General features: G+C 60.1%; 1 protein-coding gene across 6 annotated transcripts in view; it reads left to right on the top strand.

Annotated features, from left to right (window-relative positions):
* Positions 1–26,952, top strand: part of KCNC1 (potassium voltage-gated channel subfamily C member 1) — a 41,118-nt gene that overhangs the window by 6,546 nt on the left and 7,620 nt on the right. For 4 of the 6 annotated variants that reach the window (XM_051833923.3, XM_070065286.2, XM_051833924.3 and 1 more), the window contains exon 2: positions 23,302–24,235. In XM_051833923.3, coding sequence (XP_051689883.1) covers positions 23,302–24,235 — 934 coding nt within the window. 6 annotated transcript variants of the gene reach the window in all.

The following is a 26,952-nucleotide window of genomic DNA, read 5'->3' as shown; positions in this document are numbered from 1 at the left end:
AAGACACGTGCTCAAGAACACACAGGAATTTGTGAGACTCAAGCTCATGACGCCGGCCTCTAGGTGCTGGGCCTGGCCCCCTGTGCATTTCTTTCTTTCTTTCTTTCTTTCTTTCTTTCTTTCTTTCTTTCTTTCTTTCTTTTCTTTTTTTTTTTTTTTTTTTTTTTTTTGGCCCTCAATTTGAAAAGAACACCAAAGCCCACAGGGAGGAGGCACTAACCGGTCCTGCCCTCCAGGGCCAGGCCTGGCTGATTGAGACCCTCTCGGGCCAGGCAGCTGAGGCTCATCCCGAATCCTTGGCCTCCCCAGGCAGGATGGTCCAGAACCTCCTCCCATTGTTGACTTGTAACAATGGCTCCTAGAGACAAAGGCACCTACTGGGTGCCGGCCACTGTCTTAGGCTTGCTTGACGTATTCTCACCTATTCACCCAAGGCTCTCGCAGGGGGGCATTATTAGTATCATACCAGTTCACAGGCAAGGGAGCAGAGGCTCAGAGAGGTCACACCACTTACCCAAGATCACTTAGCTCGTGAGCAGTGGGGCCAGCACTGAGCCCCGAGTCTGTGGGACCCTGGAGCCCTGTGCATCACCACTCCTCCTGCTGGTGTCCCAGAGACGGGGAGCTGGGGCCTGCCATGCCCTGGTGCTCTCCTCCCCAACTGTGTGCCCCTCAGCAAGTTCTAGTCCCTGGGGAGTGGCAGGTGCAGCTCGGGCTGGCCGGCTAAGCTGGTGCTCTCTCTCAGTTCTGAGAAAGAGGGTTTTGTGTTGGGGCTGCAGCTGCCCTCCCACCACATCTGTACAACCCCCCCCCCATGTGGCCAGGAGGGGAATGCAGGGGCACTGGGTGTTGGGGGGATCCCAAGTTCTCCTGTGTGAAGCTATGCATGGCAGGGATGCTAGCTGCCCCTCAGCTTGGCACTCAAGACCTACTGCTCAGGGTCATGGCCCTGTCTCCTGGGGCTCCCTTCTGCCGGCCTCCTCCCTGGCCACCTCCTTGTCTCAGCCTTGATTTTAACCTCTGGGTTTTGCTCATATGTTTTCCTCACTTGGGCATCCTCTCTGCTTCTGGTGGAGCGCGAACAGCCGTCCCTGAGCTCCGTAACACTGAGCTGTCCTTGCCAACCTCCTCCAGTAGGACTGACGGCTCCCGTGGACACTGAGTCACTGCGGCTTGCACCGTGGGAGCTGGAAGCCAGTGGGTCAGCTCTGGGGCCTGGCGCTGGGTGCAGGCAGGCCTCAGGATTCAGGACCCGCCCCGGGGTTGCGGAGAGCTGAGGTCCCAGACAAGACCTGGGTGAGGGCAGCAGGCACAAGGACCAGGGCAGGATCTGTCGCCAGGCCAACTAGAGCAGCAGGGCTACCTTGGGCAAGTCCCTCGGCCCCTTCAGGCTGCAGTTTGTCCAGCTGTAAGGGACAGAGGCCGTCCGTTCTAAACGCACACGCTCCCTGTGAGTGACAGAGCCCTGCCCTGCGCAGCCCTGGCCTGCTGGGACTCCCAGGATCTCTGGATTGCAGTGTGCAGAGGAGCTGGGGCCTCGGCCTGGCACTGCCCTCGCTCTCCGACATCCCAGCCTCACTGCCTCTAGGACACGTGTGTGCTCCCCTGGCAAGGGGAGTGGGTAGGAGGCCAGGGGGCGAGGGGCTGAAGAGCTTCCTCATCCGTTCACTCAACCCTTCTCAGTCTTCATTCATTCATTCACGGCATAGGAGTCTGAGCCCTGGCTGACAGGCTCACCCAGCCCTCTGGCCAGCACAGAGCTGGGCAGCCACCTCATCAGGGGGTGTTTGCTCGGGCCTGGGGGCAGCCCCCGTCCCCTCCTCTGCAGGTCTTTCTCGTGGCCATCCGTCCTCGGGGAGCTGCAGGAAGGCCCGCTCACAAGGGAGATACTGTGCCCAGCGGGGGGCCTGGAGCAGGGGCTGGGGGCCAACTTCAAAGGTATGGGGGCTCCATGGATGGGAGTCCTTGGCTCTTTCCTGGGAGAATTTGATTCCTAGACTTGGGGCGTGGTGGTGGGATGAGAGTGTTTACTCCCCCCGCCTGGGTGAGGCTCCTGCTCAGAGAGGCAGAGTCAGCGCCGAGAAGTATGGGGCCCCCAGACCATCAGCGGCGTCTCCAGGCCCCAGTTAGCAGTCAAAGGGTTTCAGCCCCATCCCTACCCCAGACCTTTGGATTCAGAATCTGCCTTTGAAGGAGGCTCGCAGATGACTCATGCGCACCGGAGTTGGAGCAGTGCCTCCTTGGGCAGCGGTTCCCAGACAAGGGGGCAGACCAGGACGCAAGGGGTGCAGGTGGCAGAGCGCCCCAGATGCCTCTGACCCTGCCCCAGGGCCGTGCCAGTGATGACAGGGTGAGGAGGCCTGGGGGCAAGCCCCCATCTCTGTCCTGGCCAGTGGCTCAGACCCAAAGCCGTGGGACTCCCTCTCCATTTCTCTTCCTCCACGTATCAGCGAATCCTGTTGTCTCCACGTCCTGCTGCCTCGCATCACCTCTGCCACTACCCATGGCTGAAGCCACTGCCTTCCTGGCCCGGGTTACTGCCCAGGCCTCCTAACCATCCTGTGCATGGCATCCTGGTAAAATGCCAGTCAGACCAAGCCAGACCTCAGCTCGCTGTGGCCCCTGGTGCCTCAGAGGAGAAGCAAAGTCCTGACGAGTGTTCCAAGGGTCCCAGGAGCGCCCCTACCCCTCCTTATGGCCCCCGCCTCTCTTGTGCCCACTGGCCCTGGCCTCCTTGGCTTCCTGCCTGCACTGCTGCACTTCTGCCTGGGGACCTGGCTGCTGCTGGCTGCCCCCCGCCCCAGGCACATGTCCTTCAGCCATTCCTCCCACCTCCAGACCTGTGCTCAGGTGCTGCTGGCTCCCGTGCACCTCTGTGGACCCTTCCCCCGGGGTGCTTGTCCCTGTCTAGCACTCGGCGGCTTTGGCCTGCCCCCCACCCCCGCCTGGAATGTCTGTTCCATGTGGGCACAGGTTCTTGTCGCTATCCCGGAAACTAGAGCAGGGCCTACTGCGTAATGGGCACTCAGTAAATACCTATTATGAGGTAGGGTGGAGATCAAGACTGGGGGCAGACATGGGCACCTGCCCTTGAGCTGTTCCTGGGGGACCTCCTCTTCCTCGCCTCACCTGGGCAGGGTCCCACCTGTCACTGTCACCACCCCAGGCCAGAAGGGCTCTTGGCATCCTGGCCCCCATCTTTCCAAACCCTTCCTTCATATTGCATCAGCTCAGTCCCCCACAGGCCAAGGCGCCATTGTCCCAAGCCAGGATGCACAAGTCCCCAAGCCCCACGGGGTCCAGCCCAGCCCCCAGCCCCATGTCTCCCAGCTCTCTGCTTCTCAAGGCCTTCCCTTCCCCGCCACGGTCCCCTTCCCCTGTCAGCTTTCTCTGTGGGGGATTTAGGCAGTAGTTGTGGGCTTTCAAACCAGACTCCTGCCCTCGAAGGCCCAGGGTGAGTTTTTGTCCCAAATCCCTCTACTTCGAGCCCCGGGTCATGCACTTAGCGGGAAGTGAGTGGCCTCCACACCTCCCCCGAGTCCCCACCACATCCTGCTGAGTCCTGCCTTCGAGTCGCAGCCCCACCACTATCCAGCTGTGTGACCTTGGACAAGTCCCCTAGCCGGTCTGTGTGCCCGGAGAGGGCCAGGAATAGTGCCTGACTCACAGGGCTACCGCGAGGAGTCTGTGTGGAGCACTTCGCCCAGAACCCGGAACGTAATAAGGGCTCAGCTATTTGTGGGTTCCATTCCCTTCTCTTAAGTAGCTCTTGAGGGCTGAACCCTCACCTGCTCCCTTCAAGCCTCAGCTGCCCCTCCCTCCCCGTGTGGCATGAGGCCTGAGAGCGAGGGCTGGAGGCCCCTCCGCCTGGCTGCCGCTGAGGGGGAGTGTGGAAGGCTGGCATCAGGCTCTGCTTGGGAGCCCAGCGCAGGGACCTGAGACACTGACCGATGTGCAGTGTGCTGGGGCTGGCAGCTGGGGCCGTGCATCCCAGCCCCGGGCATTGAAGCAGCAACTCGTTAAAGGGGCGCTCAGACACAGGGAGGGGCAGCAGCAGGGGCCAGGGCTGAGGGCTCCCATGGGTGCCAGTGCAGTGCCCACTCCACGGCTGGGCTGCTCCCCCAGGCCGACGCCAGGCTGGGTGGGGACAAGCTAATATTAGCCAGGGCGGCCCTGGGTAGCTGAGCTCATGCAGCCTCGTGAGCCAGCCCCCTCGGGCCCAGGCTCAGAGGCAGTGTTCACCTGCGCCGCCGTGGCAGCCAAATGAAGACCATGTTGGGGCTCAGCCTCACCTCCTTCCTGCTGGCCTGGCCGCCCGGCTCCTGCTGCATGCTGGCTCTGCCCCGTCCACGAGCCCCCTGCCCCGCTGCCCACGACGTCCCCACCTCACTGCTTTCCTTCCCCATTCCGGCGCTGGAAGGGCCTCCCCACACCCCTGCCCTGCACGGCAAGACAGTCTGAGCAGTGTCCCTGCCCGGGCAGCTGTTGGCCCTGGGTCATTGGTGCATTCATTTTTCCGGTAAATATTTCTGAGCACCTGCTCTGTGGCAGGCACGTAGTAGGCAAAGAGTGAGGCGGTCAGAAATCCCTGCCCTGCAGTCTGCCCTTCTCACACAGCGAGAACAAGCGGACAGCCAGGATGCGCGGGTGAACGGTTCTGCTGAGGCTCACCCTCGCCGTTCTGCAGACAGGGGCCGCGGATGGAGCCATGGATGGATGCTGCCTGGGATGCCCTGCCATCGCTGGCCTCGTCTCCCAGCAGCCTCTGAGATCGGGGACCTACCTTCTCCCAACAGTGTGGCTGCAGCTGGGGAGACCGTGCTAGGGACCCAGGCGTGGTGCTCTGGGGGCCTTCCCCATCCACCCAAGTGGTCGAATGGGCAAGAGTGACTCCCTTGGGCCTTGTCACCAGGGCAGGGATGTGAACATACCTCCAGCCACAACTCCCTGCCACGCTGGCGTCTCATCGCTTAGAGATTAATATTTTATGCTCAACCTCAGGGGGTTCTCTGAGCAACTGCAAGGAACATGGTCACCTGCTGGGCCACCTGGGGCCACCGGAGCCCTGGGCTGAGAGCCAAGGGCCAGGCTCTTGTGAGCCCAGGTGGAGGTCGTCCGTTGAGGGCTGGCCCTGGTGGTGTGCCCAGGCCCACGTTGGCCCCTGAGCAGCCCACGCACTGGCACGTGGCCTTGGCGTCTCCGGGCCTTGGTTTCGGTGTCTATGAAGTGGACATCCCTCAGGGATGGGGGAGGATCCAGTTGGACCAGAGGCAGAGATGCTTTGTAGGCCTCGCACGGGAGGAGACACATCTCCGGCGCTGGGGGCATAATGGGGAGAGGGAGAAGGCGGCAGCCCAGGTCAGTGGGTCTAGGCCTCCCCCTGCCCTGTTGCGGACTTGGGAGGCGCCTCCCGCTAGGCCTGTTTCTCCACGTGCAGCTCAGGCATGACAGTTGCTGCTGCATGGGCAGGAGAAGTCAGTGGTGAAGCCCCCGACCTGGTGCCTGGCATTTACCAAGGGCCACGTCCACTGTCCCCCAGGCCCACACTCTCCAGCTTGTGGGGAGGCCCTGGCTGAGCCACAGAGGCAGGGAGAGGCAGGCCGTGGAAGCTTCATCTGGTGGCCGTGCAGCCCCGGGGGCCTGAACCGCCGTCACTGGTGACATATTGGGCCGCACGAGGGTCAGAAATGCCAGGCACTGGCTTTCCTTCCAGGTGGCAGGGATGGTGTCTCCTGAGCCCGGCTGTCACCAAGCGGATCTCTTCTCCTGTCTGGTGAGCTGGGGGTGTAGGCACAAGTCTTGGAATTCAGAATCGTGGTGGTTTGCCCTAATTCACCAAGCCTTCCCCCGTCCACGGCCCTGCCTGAGGCCTGACTGCTCCCCTCGGAGATCAGCCCTCCTGCCGTCCCGGACTGCCTGCCCTTGGCCCCCAGCACGCTGCAGCTCCCTGGCTCCCGGCCTTGGAGCTCACCGTGTGTGGCACCAAGAAGGCCGACTCGCCCACCCCACACATCTGACCGGATGCTCCCTTCGGGGCCCCTGCTCTCTGCAGTCCTTCTAGACCCCAGCACGAACCTGCTCGCCCCTCTGTGCTTCCAGGAGGCATCGCCTGTCCCCCATGGGCCCTGGATCCACTGACCCACAGATGTTAGGTGTTTCTCAGCCTCAACTGCAAGCTCGTAGTGGACAAGGATCCACTCGGGCCCGGCCAGCTCCTGTTCCATAGCAGGAAGCCAGGAACTCTGTGCCAGGGTGGTGCAGCTCACCACAGCCCCAGGAGCTGGAAGGCGTGGCTGTGACACCTTGTTACTGATGAGGGGAAAATGGCCCAGAGAGAGGAGTTCACTTGTCTAGGCCCATTCTGTTAGTCAGTGGGAGAAGACGGATTGGATACCAGGATGTCTTTTGGTGGACATTCAGAGGGCTAAATAGAACTGTAGCAGTATTCCCTCCTGCTCCCATGTGCTGCAGTTCTTTTTTTTTTTTTTTTTTTTGACAGGTAGAATTAGACAGTAAGAGAAAGAGACAGAGAGAGAGTTGTAGACAGTGAGAGAGAGACAGAGAGAAAGGTCTTCCTTCCATTGGTTCACCCCCCAAATGGCTGCTACGGCTAGAGCTACTCCGATCCGAAGCCAGGAGCCAGGTGCTTCTCCTGGTCTCCCATGTGGGTGCAGGGCCCAAGCACTTGGGCCATCCTCCACTGCCTTCCCGGGCCACAGCAGAGAGCTGGACTAGAAGAGGAGCAATCAGGACTAGAACCCGGTACCCATATGGGATGCTGGTGCCACAGGCGGTAGATTAATCAAGTGAGCCATGGCTCTGGCCCCATGCTGTGGTTCTGTGGTCAAGAGCGACATGGTCAGGGATAGCCAGTTGGCCTAGCGGTTAAGCTGCCAGTTAGGTCTGAGGGCCTGGTTTCAGTGCTTGGCTCTGGCTCCTGGTTCTGGCTTCCTGCTAATGTGCACCCTAGGAGGCAGCAGGTGACGGCTCCAGTGGTTGGGTCTCTGCCATCCTCGTGGGAGACTTGGATTGAGTTCCCAGCTCCTGGCTTTGGCCTGGCCCGGCCCCACGTCATTGCAGGCATCTGGGGGAGAATCAGTGAATAGGAACTGTTTCTTGTGCTCGCTTGCTCGTTTGCTCTCTCAGATATTTCTTTTCTTTTTCTTTTTTTTTTTTTTTTTTTTTTTTTTTTTTTTGGACAGGCAGAGTGGACAGTGAGAGACAGAGAGAAAGGTCTTCCTTTTGCCGTTGGTTCACCCTCCAGTGGCCGCCGTGGCCGGCATGCTGCAGCCGGTGCACTGCGCTGATCCAAAGGCAGGAGCCAGGTGCTTTTCCTGGTCTCCCATGGGGTGCAGGACCCAAGCACTTGGGCCATCCTCCACTGCACTCCTGGGCCATAGCAGAGAGCTGGCCTGGAAGAGGGGCAACTGGGACAGAATCCGGTGCCCTGGCTGGGACTAGAACCTGGTGTGCCGGCGCCGCTAGGTGGAGGATTAGCCTATTGAGCCACGGCTGAGGCACTGACCTCAGATATTTCTTAAATTTAAGAATGCTATAGTTAGATGGACAAATGGATGAAAGCATGGACAGGAAGGGAGACCCATGATGGATGTGGATACATGGTTGGAAGGAAGGACACCCGGATGGATGGATGGCCAGCAGGTGGATAATGCGTGTGGGCCCAGAGGAGTGTAGATGCCTGCTGTTGGAGTTGCTTGCCCTCAGGGCAGGAGAGGAAGTCCCACCCCCACCCCCATTAGGGGAACCCTCCCAGAGGGTAGAACTTAGAAGCTGAGGCCTCAGGGAGGTAGGCAGAGCAGAGTGGGATTGGGAGACGCAGGGGCAGGCTGGCGTGGGGAGTGAGAGAACTGGGAGCTGAGTTGGAGCCAGCCCAAGGGACCGGGCTGTGCTGACTGTTGAGAGGCCCCAGTGGAGGCGAGTGGGCAGAAAGAAGTTGCAGGACAGCCGTGTCACTGGGCGGGGAAGAGGGCACTGGCTGGTGCTTGCCAGGCTGTGCCAAGCACACCTGAAGTGAGTTCTGGAGCGGGAGGCCGCGGTTCCCCCTCAGGTCTTCAGCCTCAGCGAGGGGCTCCTCCGCTGGCTCGGGCAGGGTGTGTCCCTGCATTCAGTGCCGCTCTGCGGGGGTGGGGGGGCCCGAGGAGTGGGCCCTCCCCAGGCCCTGGGAGGCCTCGGCTCCAGGATGCGAGACCTGCCGTCTGCCCAGTAAACCCCAGGCTCTGGCCAGGAGCTCCAGGGGCCAGTAAAGAGGCCACAGGCGACGGTGGCCACTAGCTGAGCTCGGCAGGGCCTGGAGGCTTAGATGCCACTGGTCTGGAGAATACGCTTCCAGCTAGAGCTAAGTAAAGCTCTCCATTTGCACCAGGCACAGCGCTTAGAGCAACAGTCTCCCTCTCGAAACCCTGCTCTGGCATTCCCCAGCACCAAGCTGCTCACTGCACCCCCCAGCGTGCGCGCACACACACACACACACGCACACGCACACGCACGTGCACGCGCATGCTGGCCCCGGAGATCTCCCTGGGAAACCAGGTCCAATGAGAGTGCCTGGTGTGCCGCTAACTGTTCATTACAGTCATGGCTGCGGCGAAGTATAGCTCCAGCACACACAAGGCCGAGACAACAAGGGAGAGTCTTGCCTTAAAAAAGCCACACAAGCAAGCACGCAGACACCTGCAGGCGCCTGCTCCCCACACCCATGCACCTTGCACCCAGGTGGACACACACTTGCACCAACACAAAGCTTCACTCATTCAGTACATGTTTGATGGGGGTCTGGGAGAGTGGATAACAGCATGGTGCTGGAGCCAGACCAAACGGGGTCTCCAATTCTGGCTCCGTCACTTCCTGTGGGTAACTTAACCCCTCCGAACCCATGTCCTTCAGACTTGGTTTGGGCTAAGTGAGATGGAGCGTGCGAGGGCACTTAGGATGATGGGTGTGGCGCAGGACAAGTGTCAGGGCACGGCAGGCATCTTCATCACCACTGTTGAGTACCTACTCTGCCTACTTCTGTGCTGGGAGCCTCTCTTCAACTTGCTATTTCTGGAAGTGATTGTGGACAGTGATGGCGGGAGCAGGTGTAAGACGCCCTCGGGATGTGGCTGCCGATGGACTGGATGGCTGAGTGAGCTGTCTTCTTTCAGGAGGAATCCACTCTCATTTGTCTTGCATTCAGGCTGTGTCTTTGGAAGGATCTGGATGTCCCTAGGGTGACACAGGGACCCCAGATATAGAAGAAGAGCTTGAGGGTGTCCTGATCGCCCCTCATTTTATGACAGCATAGAAAGGGAGCAGGGAGCCACATTGTCCCAGGCCACATAGGCAGCAGTCAGTGGCCTCCTTGAGCCAGCCTAGTGCAGTAGGCAGTGCGTGGTCCAGCCTCAGCCCCAGAGCCCCAAGCTGTAGCCTGCATCCTGGACCCTGGAGCCGCTCAAGGCACAGCCCTGGTCGTGGCTTGGGCAGCCCAGGAGTCTCGCAGCCGCTGGCGGAGTCCTGGCTGGGCTGTCAGGTAGGCGGGGGCCTCAGGGCTGGCAGCCGGCAGGGTTCCCTGTGCTGGGCAAGGGGCCTGGGTGAACCTGAGTACAAAACAAGCTTCGGGATTTGGAGGTCCTGTCACCGTTCCCAGCCTTTGAATAAACCGACCGCCACGTCGCCTGGGCCGTCTCCGCCCATCGCACCTCCTCAAAAAGAAAGTGACATTTCCTCGAGCTTTTTAAAGCTCAGGCTGGGCCGGGCCAGGCCAGGGTGTGGAGGGGGGGGGGGGGCGGCCCTGGGAGCCACACAGCCTGAGTCTCTCCTCACCTTGAGTGATCTCAAGACGCTGGGAATAGGCATGGCCTCATCTCCTCGCCATGCGCCCCGGATTCCAGCCGCAGTGTCCAGATTCCAGCGCCCCGACTCCAGTGCGTCCAGGTTTTGAATTCCACATTCCACTGCCGGTTCTGTCCTGGGGGCCTTCTGCGTGAGCGCCTTGGGTTGGCCAGCCTGCTGGGGGGGGAGGGTATGCCGCCCCCTCTCTGAAAAACCGCCCTCCCGAGCTGTGTCCACTCTCCATGGATGACCTGCGGCCCTCGTGTTCACGGCCGGTGGGGAGTCAAGTCTTTGTTCCACCAGTGGTGGCCAATTTCAGGAGCTGAAAGTGTGTGTGCCTGCTGCCAGTGTAGACGTGAGTCTGCTGTCAGTGAGTGTCCCCGTTGCCTGTGTAGACACAGGTCTGCTTCAATCACCGTACCGACCGGCAGTGTAACGGACTATCCTGGTGGAGACCCGTGCGTGCCTGTTGCTGACAATACAGCTGTGCCATCAGGGCCTGTGCCTGGGGCCAGTTGAGTGAGAAGTTTGTGGACAGAAATGATCCTTTGCCAGGGAAGCCACCGCTGTTAGTGTGGTTACGCCTGAATGTGAGTGTGAAACCAACAGTTGGGTGTGTTAGTGTAGACGCAGGCGTGGTGTTAGTGATCCAGTGGTTGGGCACACTCTCCATGCTTAATAAAAGCACTCTGATGGGGCGCGCGTTGAGTGGGCAGAGTGCTTCCTAAGGCGGCTTAGGAAGTTAACTTTTCTACCCATTATGCAGGTAGAGGGACTGAGTATAGCACACGCACTTTTCCCCACATAGGGAAGCCATTCTGGTGCTGAGCGGTGCTCCCTGGGGTCTGGGAAGGATCACCCCCGCCCCTTCTTCAGGCAAGTGTGTGGCTGGGCCGCTCTGGAAGCTGCCACTCTAGACGGGGGAAGAAGCAACAGTGACCGTGAAAGCCGAATAAATTCCACGGTGCGAGTCGCCCCACTGCTGCAAGTGGGCACGCAGAAAGAGTGACTGGTGTTGAGCCAAAGTGCACTGCAGGAATGGCGCGGGGAAGCTCAGCCGTGCTGCCCGAAGAGCCTGGTTATGACTTCAAACCAGGCGGTCAGAGCAGGCCTTTGGAGACAGTGAGGGGATGAGCCGCAGCAGGGCTGGGAAGGGCATCGTAGGCAGAGGGAACAGCAGGGCGAGGGCCCAATAGCAGGGCATGTCTGGCATGTTTGAGGAATGTGTTTGGGGCTGCAGGTATGGCTGGCGTGAGCCAGGGGACAGTGGTGGAGAGGACATTGGAGGGGCAATGGATGCCCACCTCTGGCAGGGATGTGCAGGCCACGGTGAGGCCCTTAGCTTCTCCTCTGAGAAACAGAGAGGTGACCCTGAGCAGAGAAGTGACACGAGTGGACTTGCATTGCAAAGCATCCTTCATCTGGCTGCCAGCTGGGGACCCCCTAGGCACAGCCCAGTGGGATGAGATGGCGGGGATATGGGCGGCAGCCGTGGCGGGTGGCAAGGCCACCAGGATTTCCTTGCAGATTAGATGTGAGGTGCGGCAGGATGGGGGTGTCGACGGTGACTCAGGTTTCTGGAAGAGAGGCCTGGGGATGATGTCTCCTGGGACAGAGAAGGCGGCCGGCGGCAGGTGGCCTGCAGCTCCGCCAGGACTGCTGGGACTCCTCCTGCAGATGCCAGGGAGTGGGGTACAGGGCTGGGCTGTCTCGGGGCCTGGGATTGGGCCACGGTGTTGCAGTCACGAAGCTGGCAGAATCACCAGGGGAGGCAGTGGAGACTGCGCTGCGGGAGAAGCGGCTGACCAGGGGCACGGAGCAGGAGCAGCAGTGAGGGAGGAGGACCCCGGAGGCTGTGGTGTGGCCCGATGTGGGGGGTGGGGGCGGCTGCTGCTGAGCGCAGGCTATGACAGCGGGAGTCATCCCCTCGCTCCCTGCTGCGGCGCTCCTCCTGCACCTGCCCCTCCCCAGCCTGCCCACTCCTGCTGCCCCCCAGGGCTCAGCGTTAGAGGCCCACCGATGGCCTTGTCACCTCTGCTGGGCACATACTTGCCTGTGTGGTCATCTGGTAACCAGGAGCTCCGGCCACTTTGGCTCACTGCACAGCCAATGCCCTGCACAGGTCTGGGGTAAGACGGAAACACAAAGGTACTCCAAAAAGCTCGCAGGAAATGGAACGAGGCTACTTGGGTACAAAGTTTTCTCACAATCTGTGTATATAAATGATCTTGCAAAAGTTCATGGAAAATATGAATTAGGAAAAAAACTATGTATGGATTACCTTTTTTTGCGGGGGGGGGCACCACAATCATTTTTTTCATTCTATTTTTCCATGAACTTTTTGAAGTCCCTTCCTATCTGTTGGAGGGACAGCAGGCAAGCAGCCCGTGATGGCCCCACCCAGGTGTGTCAGCTGCTTTCAGTGGGGCCATCCCCCCACCCCGCCCCTCCAGCACACTCATATATACACACACCCGTGCACATAGGGAGGCAGGACCCCCACTCCGCACAAACCGACAGGTGGGCACCTGGCGGGGTCGGAGTGGGGGATGGGGAAGCCGCCTAAGGGTTCCTGGTAGCCTTCATTCCCAGCTCTTTCTTGGAGCTCAGAGCCTCCATTTTCTCCCCTACCAAACGGGGGCAGTCCAAACCATCCTGCTCATGGTGTGCACGCGTGCGTGCACGTGTGAGTGTTTGTGTGTGCGGTTCCTATGTGGAAACGTGTTGTGAAGTGAAGGCCCCTTGCTACCCTGGTTGGAAGACAAGAGTCTTCTTCCTGGGTCGCCCGAGACGGACGAGGAGAGACCTGTAAGAGGAAGTGGCCAGATCGCGGCCTCCTTCCTTCCATCTGGAGTTTTCTGCACAGGTCTTAACCACCCTGAGCCTTGGTGTTCTTGTCCACAAAATGGCGGCAGTGATACCTCCCTCAGAGAGGTTCTTAAAGACGAATGAGATAACGTTGGAAAAAGCCCTTGGCCTCTAGCGAGCGCTGGGTGATTACTTTGCGGCCAGGAGAGTGCGACTCGACGCGGACGTTAAATGCTCTGTGACTGAAGTGACTGCGAGGATTAAAAAGGCTGAAATGTGCAATCCTTTTAGCAATACACAGTGGGCGCTTAATAAAAGCAGGCTCTGATGGGGCTGGCATTGAGTGCTGGTGGTTAAGACGCCTCCCGGGACAGGCGCATCCGTATCACAGTGCATGGAGGATTCAAGTCCTGGCTCTTCTCCTGACTCCAGCTCCCTAACACACACCCCGGAGACAGCAGGTGATGACCCTAGTCGTTGGGTCCCTGCCACCCACGAGGGAGAGCTGGCTCCAAGCTTTGGTCTGGCTCTGCCCTGTTTATTGCAGACATTTGGGGAGTGAACCAGCAGATGTGAGTTCTCTCTCTCTCTCTCATCTCTCTGCCTCTCCAGTTAATTTAAAATCAATCAATCAACAAATAAATAGTGAACAGGGGAGCTGCGAAGGAAGCCTGGTGTGCAGGAGGCGTGGCCAGGCATACAGGAGGCGTGGCTGGGCTGCAGGAGGCGTGGCCAGGTGTGCAGCCTGAGGCTCCTCTGCAGCTGGGGGGGGGGGCTGTCACAGGATGGGAAGGAGCAGGTGTGTTCTAGTGACCCCGGAGGGCTGACCAGCCTGAGGAAGGAGCAGGAGCTTGACTTAAGAAGTAACTGCGTGTGCCTCCAAGCTGTCCAAGGACAGGATGAGTGACCCCGGAGGCTCCGTGGTGTTGGTGATGATTAGCAAAGACATTTGTCTCTGGGTCTCAGTGGAGGGCAGTACCGAACCACCCCCTCGGGAGGCCTGTGTACCTTGTGTGGGCCTGCCTGCATCCGGGAATCTCACTCCCATAGTTCCTACTCCAACCTGTGGCTTTCTCAAAAACAGGTTTGAAGCACCCTCATACACGTGTAAGACCTACAGTAGAACCCTTCAACATAAAGAAGAGAGAGGGAAAAAGTAAGACTAATGTGCTGTACAGAAGAAATAACTGTGCCCTGAGCCCTGACAGAGCAAGAGAGGGAAGGCAGGCAGGTGTGGCAGGAGACACACCCTTGCTCTGGGTCAGAGATGCTAATGGGGGAAGGAGAAGGGAGGGGCAGGGGCAGCCCCTGTGGGATGCTGGCTCCTTCCTGGCAGGGGACACCCTGGGACAGCACAGCTCTGTCACCCTGAGGCCCCACACCTGCTGTGCTTGCAGGTGGCAAGGGAGGCCGGGTCACACCTAGACTTCTGCCTGGAGGGGCTTCCAGGTGGCAGAGGGCTGCAGAGCTGGGTTGCCCTGGCCTGGCCACTGGGGACGCCAAGGTCTCAGGCAGGACGATGGGCCGGGAAGTGGGCAGCTCTGTTCAGCCCACGTGGTGACCCCGGGGCCCCTTCCCTCCTGGGCTTCACTTCCTTTCCCTTGTAAACCCAGAACATTGAGGACCAGGGCCTGTGAGTGTGACCCACCCCTGGGACTGCGTCCCTCCCTGGCTGGAGGCCACAGAGGCTGGGCCCTGGGCGCCACCGGCCTTGTCTGCAGGAAGCAAGCCGACCGCCGGCTCCCCCAGGCCTGGCCCACACTCCCGGGGCCCTTGGCAGCAGGCAGGTGGGAGTGGGAGCAGAGCACATCAGGGGGAAACACAGAAAATGGAACACATTTCTCCCTTTTGCTGTTGCTGCTGCTCCTCACACCCCTCCCCCTGCTCCCCACCCCCTGGTAATTTGGGAAAAACACAAATCGAAAATGCTGCGTTTGGATTTCTGTGCAGGGAAGCCTCGGCCCAGCTCCCGGAATCCCAGTGTGCAGGGGACCTGGCAGCCTTGGGGGACTGTTTCTTCCCGCCCCCGATCTGGGGACAGCATCCGCCCCTGGCCTTCTCCACACGCCTCCCCTGGACACCACCTTGGCTCCCTGGCGCGTGTGCTTGTCACGTCCACCTTCTGAGACCGATGGCGTGGAGCTCCAGCAGGCTGCCAGGCTGCAGCCACACCGCTGTGGCGGAGCTGGGATTCGAACTCAGGCCCCTGCTCCTCCTACTGGGCTGCCCGCTCCCAGCACCTCATGGGTTTGTGGTGCATCACAGCTGCCTGGCGCCTGGGCCTCCTTGGCCTGTAAGACCCCACACACGAGGACAGGGCTGGCAGTAGCACAGCCTCACCCCCACCCCCCCTCCCCAACAGCACACAAATTCAAGGTAAACCTCTGGTCCCACCCATGACTACTAACCCAAGTCTTCAGCCAGGGAGGGGGGGCGGCCAGGGACTCTGCATTTGCGTCTCTACTCTCCCAGCACCTCCAGTCACTCAGGCCGGTGCCCACGTCCATCTCCTTTGCTCCCCACCACACTCCTCCGGAAAGGGCTCCCACACCCAGCTCCCACAGTCCACCCTCCCAGGGGCTCCGGGTCTGGCCCCCCACCCCCACCCCCCAGGTTTCCTGGTTGCTGAATCTGCAGACCTCTCCTCCAGCGCCGCCCCACTGGATCTCTCTGAGGCTGCGCCCTCACAAACACCTGCCCCTGTGCTCCAGGGCCTGGGCTGCCCTGTGCTGAACTCACTGGGTCACTGCGCTGCTGGGGGCCTGCACAGGAGGTGACCTCAGCCTCACTCATGTCGCGTGGGCCGAATGAGGGAGGCAGCGGCGGGGCTTTCTGCCTCGTCTCCCAGGGTCTCCCAACTCAGTGGAACAGCTCACTCCGTGACTGACATCCCAGGCTTTCCTACATGCAGACACTCGGCTCCCAGGTGCTCCACTGCAGTGGGCCCAGGGCAGGAAGGCCACACGAGGTACAGGAGGCTGGGTGCGGGGACTGAGCGGTGCCTCTGACGCTGCTCCTCCTCCTTCCTCTCTGCGTTTGGTTTCACCCTTAGGACCGCCTGGGAGGCAGGGCAGGGAGGGCTCAGAGTCCGACCTAAAGCCCAGGCTGCTCTGACTTCAAGGTCCTGCCCTGTCTGCTGTAGCTGCTGCCTGCTTCAAAGAGACTCACCTGCTTTAAAAGAAACTCATGTATTTATGAGAGAGAGAGAGAGAGAGAGAGAGAGAGAGAGAGGTATCTTCCATCTGCTGGTTCCCTCCCCAGGTGGCAACAGTGGTGGGGCTGGTCCGGGCCAGGAGCCAGGAACTCTACCCGGGTCTCCCACATGGGTGCAGGGGCCCCAGCACCTGGACCATCTCTGCTGCTTTCCCAGGTGCATTAGTCGTGAGCTGGATCAGGAGCCAGGAACTCAAAGCATTGCACGTGGCAATTTAGCTCACCAGCCCCTCAAGTTGCTTTTGACGATGTGGGATCTGGGAAGCAGCCGGGAACCGCGGCTGGGCAGGGCTGGAAGTGGGGAGGAGGGGAGGTACGGGCTGCTCTGTGTGCTTTGTGGCATGTGATCGGGGGCTGGATTCCCTAGGAGATACTCATCCGCTTCACCCCCTCCTTACTGCCTGAGCAACGGCTCCATGTGCGTTCATGATGATCAAAATCCCAAGGCTGACACTCCGGAGAATGGGGTGCCCATCTCTGGTCATCCTGAGAGTTCTCCGCCCCTCACTGGGCCTCCACTTCTCCAGCAGCCTTCTCCATCTTGGTTTTCTGGGGTTTTCTGATGGTCACATTTCCTCCCATTCAAGGCACCATTGATTTAAGACAGGCCATTAGTTCAGTCTCGGCATCCTGGGGTTACAGGAGGAAATACCATTTGCAGGATGGGCCACTTTATCACGTATTTGAACTTCCAGACTCAGCATTCAGGGTGGCCGTGTCTGGATCTGACCTAGGTCTGCGGTCATGAGAATGAACTCAGTGAGGCGAGCTGTTGCGTTTGGGCTCCAGAGCCTCTGAGCGTGGACGCTCCTTCTCCGGCCCTGGGTCCTTCCTCCCCGGGTTGGATCCCGGGACTGAGAGAGCTTGTGAGCACAGGACAGGCCTGGGCATGTAAAGGGGAAGGGATTTGGAGCTGGACATGGCGCTGCCCCCTCACTGCCTTCCCCCGGGACCCACTCACCCTCTCCTGCCATCTGTCCACGTTCTCCCACTCAGGGATAGTTCCAGGAAAAGGCCCCAAGGCTCTGCCCAGGGCCAGTATGAAAGTGTCCACTGTTGGCATGGACAGGGCTCAGGGCCCTGGGCAGAGCCTTGCCTCAGAGAAGGAGTGTCAGGTGTGCCCAGCCAGACTCGGATTTCCCTGGAAGGCCCAGGCATGCACACACACCACAGATCACACATGTCCGCATAGATGCACACACACGTGCAAGTGCATATGCACACAATATCCCATACACACACAGTGTGCACATATCACAAACCACACGTCCCCACACATGCATATACCCATGCACACACACCACACTCCATACATCACCCAATACACACACACACACCACCCCATACACACCCCCATGAACACACACACTGCACATTTGTTCCCATACACAGATACACACACATGTACATGTTCTCATGCACATGCACACGCACACACACACGCGTGCACACATGCGCTTGTCCTACTTGCGTGAATCACATACAAAGAACCTCAAAAGGTCACAGAAAATGAAATCCAAAGATAAGTTTGTTTTTGTGCAAAAAAAATTTTTTAGGTTTATTTTTTTACTTGAAAAATAGAGCAACAGAGAAGAAATAGAGAGAAAGAGAGAAAGAGAGAGAGAGAGAGAGAGAGAGAGAGCTTCCTTCTGTTGGTTCACTCCCCAGATGGCTGCAACAGCCAGGGCTGGGCTAGGTTGAAGCCAGAGTCAGGAACTCCTTCTAGGTCTCCCACATGGGCGGCAGGGACCCATGTGTTTGGTCCATCTTCTGTGCTCTCTCAGGCACGTTAGCCGGGAGCCGGATGGGAAGCACAGCAGCCGGGACTTGAACCAGTGCTCTCATATGGGATGCTGGTGTGCCAGGTGGCAGCTTAACCTGCTGCACAACACCAGTCCCACAGAAGAAAAATTTAAATCCGCACATACAGGAGGTTTTCGCAAAGTTCATGGAAATGTGTATGTTTTAAAAGAAAAACTATCTCTGGATTTCAATTTTTTGGAGCAAAATAAACTTATCCATTAATTCCATTTTCCACAAACTTTTTGAAGTCCCCTCCTGCGCCACATGCAGCAAACGTTTACCCAAAACTCATGCACGGGCTGGGGTCAGGCCACCTGCACAGGCGACACCTTCCATGCTCCAGCGCGGCACAGGTACCCACTGCCTCCCCCAGCAATGCCCCCAGCACACGGACGCTCCCACACTGGACCTTGTGCTTGGCACGCACACACACGTGCCCCAGCTCCCAGCTGCTTGTGGCAGGGGAGCTCCTACCCACTGCTCTCTGGGTAGGTGCTTGGTGGTGGGGAGTGTGAGAAGGAGCAGCGGCCGGGGCCAGAGTGCCCGGGCCTCCTGGCCTTGATGGGGAGGCAAAGCACACAGCAGGCACCACACACCTCCAAAACCACTTCCCCTCTCCTCCCCTCGCAGCCCTTGGCCAGCCCAGCACACCAGCCCGTGCCCAGCCCTAGGAAGTCCAGACAGAGTCTAATTCAGTTTCCCAGCCCAACTCAACTGACAATTTATTTAGGACAATTGGCCGTCCCGCCTGCTCTGCATCACTAACTCTCCATGGATTAACTCACACGCTCCACACTCCCGCTGGGCAGATTAATTGGGCGGAAAAACTGACCTGAAGCCTCTGGGGGCCTGGGGTCTGGACACCAGCCAGGGCTCCCCTGAGTGGCCGTCCTGTGTCCCCAAGCGCCGGCAACCTTGCCCTGCCTCGGCGTGCACAGAAGGGACCCAGTCCAAGCTGTGCCTGACTCAGGATGAAATTGAGGCCCAGAGAGGTCAGGTGACTTGCCAAGGGCTCACAGCAGGTGAGTGGCCAGAGCAGAATGTTGGTCTTCACGCCATGTCACAAAGCATCTCCTTGTTCCCGAGACGCCAAACAGAACACAGATCCCCGCAGCGAGCCCCTGCACAGCCCTGAAAGGAAGCACATTTTTCTAAGGATGACTGTGGCATAAATAATTCATAAATGAAAGTCATCGCACATATTGGTCATTTTAATAGATAGTAAATTGCCTTTGTGATTTATGGTTTCAGGGGCGGGGTTATGGTAAAAATAACTTGGCGATTTATAAAACATCTTCTTAAGTCAACAGATCGTTAGTAGGTTTGTCTGACTTTACAGCCAACTGCCTCACCACCCTGGTTGCCATAGAAATGGGATGCCTCGCTCTGTTGCCATAGCTACCACTTTCTAGAACACAATTGGTGGGTCTCTCACGGTTTGTGATTTGGTTCTGGAAAAAAACAACAGAAACTACAGCTTGAGTTTGTGCCGTATCACAGCTGATCTCGCCTGCATTGTCTTGCAATTTCACAGGGTGACCACTCAGGCGGCCAGGCTGGGGGACAGTTGCCCTGGCACTGCCTGGCAAAAGCTCCTGTGCGTCACAGTTGGCCTGGATCCTGGGTGTGGCAGGGGCAGAGAAAGGAGACAAGGTCTGGCAGGTGACAGGACGCCCCCAGATGATGGGCAGGGCCCAGGGACGGAAAATGCAGGAGCCGGCATCACCCGAGCAGGAGGCTGAGGGCATCAGGGAAGGCCGAGGAGGCAGAGGCGGGGCAGAGCCGTCCTGCGAGAGACGCAGGCACTGAGTCAGCCGCCAGCCGCTGGGCGTGGGGTGGGCAGAGGGGCTGACAGGGAACCGCCGGGGCAGGGGAGGGGCTGGCTGGGCGGCAGAGCCCGGGCTCTATGTGTGCTCATGGGGGCGTGTGGAGTGGCCCCAGTGCTGGACTGCATGTGTGCTTTGGGTGGGCATGCACCGGTGCAGTGTGCATGCCTCGCGGATCAGCCCTGCGCGGTGTGTGTCTCGGTACACTCTGTGCAGACCCCTGGCCGTCTGCGTACGTGTGGCTGCCTGTGTGCCCAGTGTCTGTGCTTAGGTAATGGGTGCGGTGTGCAGTGGGTGTTATCACGTGTGTGTCGCCAGGGTGACTGTTCCATGGCTCTGGATGATGGGGGATTGGAAGGCAGAGCTTTGGTCCTTGCCTGTGACCCCCTCCTCCCCCACAGTCCTGGAGGTGACAGCCAGGGTTGCTGCAGCGGTCATTCCAAGGCGTGCTGCCCTGGCCCTTCCAGTAGAGGTTCACTCCCTGCCCGGTCAGCTGACCCAGGACCTCCCCATCCCTCACGCCCTCCCTCTGGCTGAGCAAGGTGGCAGGCCAAGGCTGCAGCTGGCGATAATTCCCTGAGCACAGCAGGTGCAACATCCCCCCTCGAGGGGCTGCTCCAGCCCCGTGTTGGCAAGTCCTGGGCAGTGAGGCCTAAGAACTTCTCCAGCATGGTCGGGCTCCAGCCAGTGGATCCGGTACCCTGCTCCTTCATCACTGGGGATGGACAGAACCTCCTCTTTAATGGAGTCTGGGCTGTGGGTGCCAAGCTCCGGGATGGAATCATTCAGACAGAGTCAGAGCCCTCTGCCCAGTGAGCAGCGCTGTGATTTCAGCTCCTAGAACTCTGGCGACTCAGTGGTGGGAAGAGTCCAGGTTCTAGACCTCAGTGATCCCGGGTCCCTGTCCCAGCTTCCTCACTGGCTGGTAAACCTTGGCCTGCTCCCGGGGTCCATCTGCATCTGGGTTTCCTTCTGGATGCAATGGGGACGTGACCACCTGCCTTGCCAGCTGGGTGCAAGGAGTAAAGGCCCCTAGCAGGTCCTCAACCTTCGGTAGCTTCTTCCTCTCTCCTTCCTGTGTTTGGCTGGCCCTGGAGGATGGACGGGAGGGAGCCAGGCCCTTGGGTGACCTCCCGCTGGTCTCCAGGTGAGGAGAGGGGCAGGGTCTGTAGCCCTCCACGTGTCCCCTGCACCTGGACATTCCTGGGGCTGTGCTTACGACAGAGGGAAGAGCAGAGCTTACAGCAGCAGAGGCTGAGAAGGCCCAGGTCCCACCCCAGGTTCGTGTCCGGCTCTAGACCTGGCTTTTGCCACCCGCTCTCTCTCACTCCATGGCACCGGAGCCCTGAGGGAAAGACTCTAGAAGGCTGTCCATTGACCCGCAAGAACCAAGGATTTTTCTACTGTAACCTGATAAGGCCTACCCTCTTGCTGGGGCCCCACTTGCCCACCAGGATCTGTACTGTGACAGCGGCAAATGAGAGGAGAGCTCATAGAGCCTGGGGGAGCCCCTGGGAGTAGACTCCTGGGTGTCAGTGCCCTGTATGGCTATTCCCATGGGCCTCCCCCAGCACTAATGAGCCAGAGTTGGAAACAGATCTGCTGCCTCCCTGGAGATGGATGTAGAGATTCCTTGGTGGTGGGGGGGTGGGCGGATCCCTTCACTTGCTGCCTCCTAGGGGCTCCGCAGCTGCCACGTGGAGCCTCACCCCAAGGGAAGGTCTGCTGAGCGGGCAGTGGAAGATGAATGGGATTTTTCCAGACAAGACTGGCAGGAAGACTCTCGGGTGGAAGGGGTAGCAGGTGCAAAGCCATGGAGACCGGGGAGACACCCTGGTCAGAATAGCAGTGTTGCACGCGGTAAGAATGCGGGGTATGTGTAGGGAGAGGACGCCCAGGAGTCCAGGGAGGCCGGGGGATGGAGAGTCTTGTTGCCAGGCTGAGGGGTTAGGCTTTGCTCTCAGGGCAGCTTGGGCAGAGCTGAATTCCTTAGGGCAGCTCCCTCTGGCAGCTGTGTGGAGGGTGGGCTGGTGGCCGAGACCAAAGCCTAAAACTTGGAGTAGCCCAGCTGAGAGAGAGGAGGGTGGATGTGGAGGTTTTAGGAGGGGGGATGTCCAGGCTGATGGGGCAGTGGGCCCTGCCTCTTGGCATCCCCTAGACACCCATAGTGTGTGTGTCCCTCTCCTCTGACACTAAGGCCAGGGCACGGGGCGTGGCTGGGGATGGCCTGACCTGCCTTTGGGAAATCTGAGCTGTGAACCAAGCTCCAAGATCCTCCCCTGTGCCCCCCCCCCCCCCGAGGGAATCAGAACTCGAAGGCAAGGGTGCATTTCTTAGCTCTAAGAACTCAGGCGACCTTGGTGATGGAAAGAGCTCTGGAGCAAGGTGGACTTGGGTCAGCGGTGGTAGCCTCCTCCAGTTCCTCCCACGTGGCTTTCCCGGCCTTCCTCTGTGGTGCCCTGGTTCTGAGCTGGGTGGGCCCTGAAAGAAGAGCCTTCTGGCTGCGGAAGGCCTGGCTTAAAGTTCCCAGGGTGCCTCTCTCCCAGGCGCACGCTTTCCCAATCCCACTACTTCAGAGGGTTGAGGGAGCTCAGCTCGTCAGTCCATGGCACTGTCTCTGTCCCTATGTGTGTCCTTCTCCCTTAGCCAGCCAGGGGGTCCCTGGGGGTATAAGCTCGTGCCTGCTGAGGAGTGGAAGGAGGAGAGGATAGATGCGCGACTCCACGAGTAGCTGGCCGGCTGGGTGACAGGTGGATGATGGAAGGGGGAAGGAAGGGAGGGCAGGAGAGATAACACAGGGGGAAAGGGAAGAAGACCGACAGGTGGAAGGAACAGAGTAGAGGAAGGGGAGGAGCTAAGGGGAACGCTGGGATATGGAAGGGTGGATAGGCGGGGAGGGAGGGAGATGGAGGGAAGGGTGAGTGGTGGACAGGCGTATGAATGAAAATACGGATGACTGGGTGGAAGAGAGAGGAGGGAAGGGGAGAGGAAAGGAGGATGACGGTGGACAGCTGAGTGAAATGAGGGGTGGGCGAATGGCAAGAACGATGCACTCAGCTTCCAGAAACTCCCACAGTGCTCCAGTGCCAACCGGACCGTCACCATCCTGTGATGAGAGATGGGCAGCCCTCTTCCTCTCGGCCAGTCCTGGGCCTCGGGCTTCCCTGGGAGAGCAATGCGGTGCCTTGGCCCAGGTCATCTCTGCAGGGCGCTCTCTGGCTGCCATTCTGAAACGCCAACCTGGCCTCTTCCTCCAACCTGGAATACCGTTTCAAAGCCCGCGGAGTTCCTGGTTCACAGATCCCTGCGAGGTTGGGTGCCGGCTCTGTGGTTCTACCAGGCTGTCCCCAGACGCCCCCAAGGGCCGGGGGAACGCCCTCAGCGCAGAGGCCCGCAGTCCCTGGAGGCAGGGAGCCTTCTCCCACCGCCCCGCAGTCCTTGACGTGACAGTGGCGCTGGCAGGCAGGCGATGAGCTCCCTGAGGGCCTGATCCGCTCAGGCTGGCCGCTCTCAGTTCCTTGCACACTTCAGCCGCCGCAGGGGCCTCTCACTCAGGTAGAAGTTCAGTGAGGCACTGAGTGGGCCCCTTCCTTTCCAGGGAGGCTTTAGCATTTACCAAGGAGAGGAAGGCAAGATGGCGGCGGGCGGTCTGGTGAACCCAGCCCGGCAGCAGCGCAGGCCGTCCTCGCCCCGAGGAGGGGGTCCTGTGCACACGCCTTCCCCCCGGCACAGCACCCTGAGTAGACCCACGCCCTGGGCGGCGAGGCCTCGCTCTGACACTGTCTTTCTCCCCTCCTCCCCTCCCCTCCCCCTCCGGCAGTACGTGGCCTTTGCCTCTCTCTTCTTCATCCTGGTCTCCATCACCACCTTCTGCCTGGAGACTCACGAGCGCTTCAACCCCATCGTAAACAAGACGGAGATCGAGAATGTTCGGAACGGCACGCAAGTGCGCTACTACCGGGAGGCGGAGACGGAGGCCTTCCTCACCTACATCGAGGGCGTGTGCGTGGTGTGGTTCACCTTCGAGTTCCTCATGCGCGTCGTCTTCTGCCCCAACAAGGTCGAGTTCATCAAGAACTCGCTCAACATCATCGACTTCGTGGCCATCCTGCCCTTCTACCTGGAGGTGGGGCTGAGCGGCCTCTCCTCCAAGGCCGCCAAGGACGTGCTGGGCTTCCTGCGCGTCGTGCGCTTCGTGCGCATCCTGCGCATCTTCAAGCTCACGCGCCACTTCGTGGGGCTGCGCGTGCTGGGCCACACGCTGCGCGCCAGCACCAACGAGTTCCTGCTGCTCATCATCTTCCTGGCCCTGGGCGTGCTCATCTTCGCCACCATGATCTACTACGCCGAGAGGATAGGCGCGCAGCCCAACGACCCGAGCGCCAGCGAGCACACGCACTTTAAGAACATCCCCATCGGCTTCTGGTGGGCCGTGGTCACCATGACGACGCTGGGCTACGGGGACATGTACCCGCAGACGTGGTCCGGCATGCTGGTGGGGGCGCTGTGCGCGCTGGCGGGCGTGCTCACCATCGCCATGCCCGTGCCGGTCATCGTGAACAATTTCGGGATGTACTACTCCTTAGCCATGGCTAAGCAGAAACTACCAAAGAAAAAAAAGAAGCATATTCCGCGGCCGCCGCAGCTGGGATCTCCCAATTATTGTAAATCTGTCGTAAACTCTCCACACCACAGTACTCAGAGTGACACATGCCCGCTGGCCCAGGAAGAGATTTTAGAAATTAACAGAGCAGGTAGGAAACCTCTTAGAGGCATGTCGATCTGACCTTTCACCTCCGCCCTCCCGGTAGCGATGATTCCAGATTCGGTCAGACTGCTTCCTTAGTCCCGTGGGCCAGCCCGGACCCCGCACCCAGTCTCGAGGTGTGGAGCCTGGGGGGGCCCAGGGCGCTGCTGGGCAGCCAGAGTCAGAGGGCCGAGAGCGCCTGCTGGAGGAGCCCTGCCTGCCGGCCCCGGGGGAGGAGGCTGCGGCCGCTGGGGCTCGGGCCGAGCGGAAGGGACGGCGCGGCCGGGAGGCTGCCGGGGACTCTCGCAGCATCAGGAGCCAGGCGGCTGCTGCCGGGGTGGGCAGAGGCCGGGCGCGAGTCTCCGACTCAGCGACTGAGCCCGTGCTGGGGCGGGGCGGGTGCGGTTGGGGAATGCCGGACAGCTCCTTGCTCCGGTCCTTAGCGAGGCTGCCTTCGGGCCGCGTGCACGGCGGACGCGGTGCGTGGCCTCCGGGCAGGAGGGGCCCTGCGGGGGCTGTAGCGAGGATTCTCGCCCCCACCCCCGCTCCCAGCAGAGCCCGTCTCCGCAGCGGCTGCGCAGACCTCCTGCTCCGACTTCCGGCTGCCGAGCCCCAGGGCCCGCCCCGGGAGCCGCCTCGAGCCCTCCGTGCCGAGCACTTACCCCATAGCATGCCGAACCAACTCATCTTCCACCACCACCCTAGAGTTTAGCGTTTATCTTTAGGAACCTGTTGGAGTGACTCTGGCTTTCGCGGTGTCTGGCTGGGTTGATGGTCGAGTGGGCGTGTCCGGTGACCTCCTGATGGAAGCGGCTGGTGAGCAGCGGACCAGAGGGGAGCTAGGTGACAGCGCTCCAGACCGGCAGCCGCCCCTCCCCGCCACCGAGGCCCCTCCCCAACCCCGGCAGTAGGGACTGCAGCAGCAATACAGGACATCCCCACCGGTGTAGTCACCTTCCCGTGCACTCCCTGGGCGGCGGGCGCGCGACAATACTAGTCTCCGTGGGATATATTCTAATATTCCATGGCTAGTGGTTCGTTATGGGACTCTCTCAGTTTTATGAGAACCTGCACATAGCACATAAAGTTGATCATGGGGCTCTGGTCCGAAGATATAAAAGCCCGTAGTCTACCTCTACCCATGGAATGCCATCACCTTATTCTGTGGACATAGGCAACTCAGTGGGACGGATGACCCGGAGAAGAAGGATGGCACTGAGCTGAGAAGGGGCACAGGGGAGCGGGAGGCTGACGTGAGAGACCCCGTAGCTCGGAGTCCGCCAAGGACGGCCCCGTGCCTGCCTGGGTCTGGCCCCCGGGGCTGCAAGCCAGTGCAGCTCCCAGTATGGACTCTCCCCCACCCCTGCTAGAGCAGCCTCCCCCAGTGGGTGCCTGACCTCTCCCCCTGCTGAGGAACTCCCTCTGACCCGCCCCGCCCCGCCCCGCTGTGGCCAGTGCAGTGCCCTCGAAGCCCCTTCTCTGCCCTGGGGACTTCACAGCCCCTACACCCCGCTCCTTACTCTCCCCTTGCTGGGATTGCTGAAGGCACCTGAGAAGAGTGTGGTTCATGTGCTGAGCTGGGTGGCGGGCACCGCGGGGCAGTGTCTGGGGAGAGCCCTGGCCACCTCTGCGCTGGGGCTGAGCTAACATTGACCTCAGGAGCCACCATCAGGGCAAGGAAGGTTCCTGGGGCTCTGGGGCAGGTCTGGGCTGGCTCCACTGAGCTGCAGCAGGAAGAACGCGGCCTGGCAGGCGTCACTATGGCTGTCCTTGACCCTTCCAACACGTCCTCCCCAACACTGGAGCTTTCAGTACTGGGGCCCCAAGCATGGGTGCTCCAGGCTAGCTCATCACGGCTCCCCAGTTCACTCCGGGCAGGCAGATTCCTCTGTACTCCCAGGCAAGGGCAGTGTTTATCCATGTCCTGAGGAGGGACACACACGTGCACACATACAACAGGAACGTGTTCAGACATGCACAGCAGCTCATCACGGGGACACCAGCAGCAGCAACCACACAAAGGCCCTGCATCGCCCCAGGTCCCACTGCTCCTTCCCCGCCTCGGCAGCGCCGTGCCCAGGGCCGCCCTGCCCCGGCTCCAGGTTTCAGACACTCACTTCCCCTGGTGGCGTTGGTGCCGTCCTGATGTCCACACCTGCCCCTCCCCACCAGCTCTGAGACCCCCGGCTAGTCTGAGCCCCATCCCTCACAGAGCACTCCTGCTTCCACCTGCTGGCCTGAGACCCTGAGGATCCACCACCGAGAGGAGGTGTGGCCCCCAGGGGCGTCCCCCGCCCCCACCTCCACACCGCTGGGTCCCTTCCCCTGCACTTCCTTTCTTCTTGTAGCTATGCTCTTCCTGGGCAAGGGCTTGAGGGCGAGTTTGTGAGAGAGTGAGGGGAAGGCCTTTGCAAGGCTGGCAAACATGAGGGTAGACCCCAGACCTACAGGAAATGGGGGAGGTGAGATGCAGCCCCCTCCCCCCAAGTGTCTTCTAGCCTCACTGCACACTGAGAACAGCCAAGCAGCCTTGCCCTCTGAGATTCTCTGATTCCACCTTTCCGACCTGGGTAGGGGTCAAGTGCAGCCATCTGAGCCCTGAGGGCATCCCAGCCCCACACCGCCCCAGGCCAGGCAGCAGGACTGAGGCAGGCCTCCTGGTCTCGCCAGCAGCACCTCCCTCTCAGCTCCAGCCTGGGTCACTCCTGAGGTCTCTGTGTGTGT

The sequence above is a fragment of the Oryctolagus cuniculus genome, chromosome 1 (genome assembly GCF_051225735.1).
Source record: "Oryctolagus cuniculus isolate XC-2025 breed Fujian yellow rabbit chromosome 1, ASM5122573v1, whole genome shotgun sequence".
In the NCBI taxonomy this organism is placed as follows: Eukaryota; Metazoa; Chordata; class Mammalia; order Lagomorpha; family Leporidae; genus Oryctolagus; species Oryctolagus cuniculus.
Note: the sequence above shows the minus strand (reverse complement) of the source record. Positions and strands in the feature narration are given on the sequence as shown.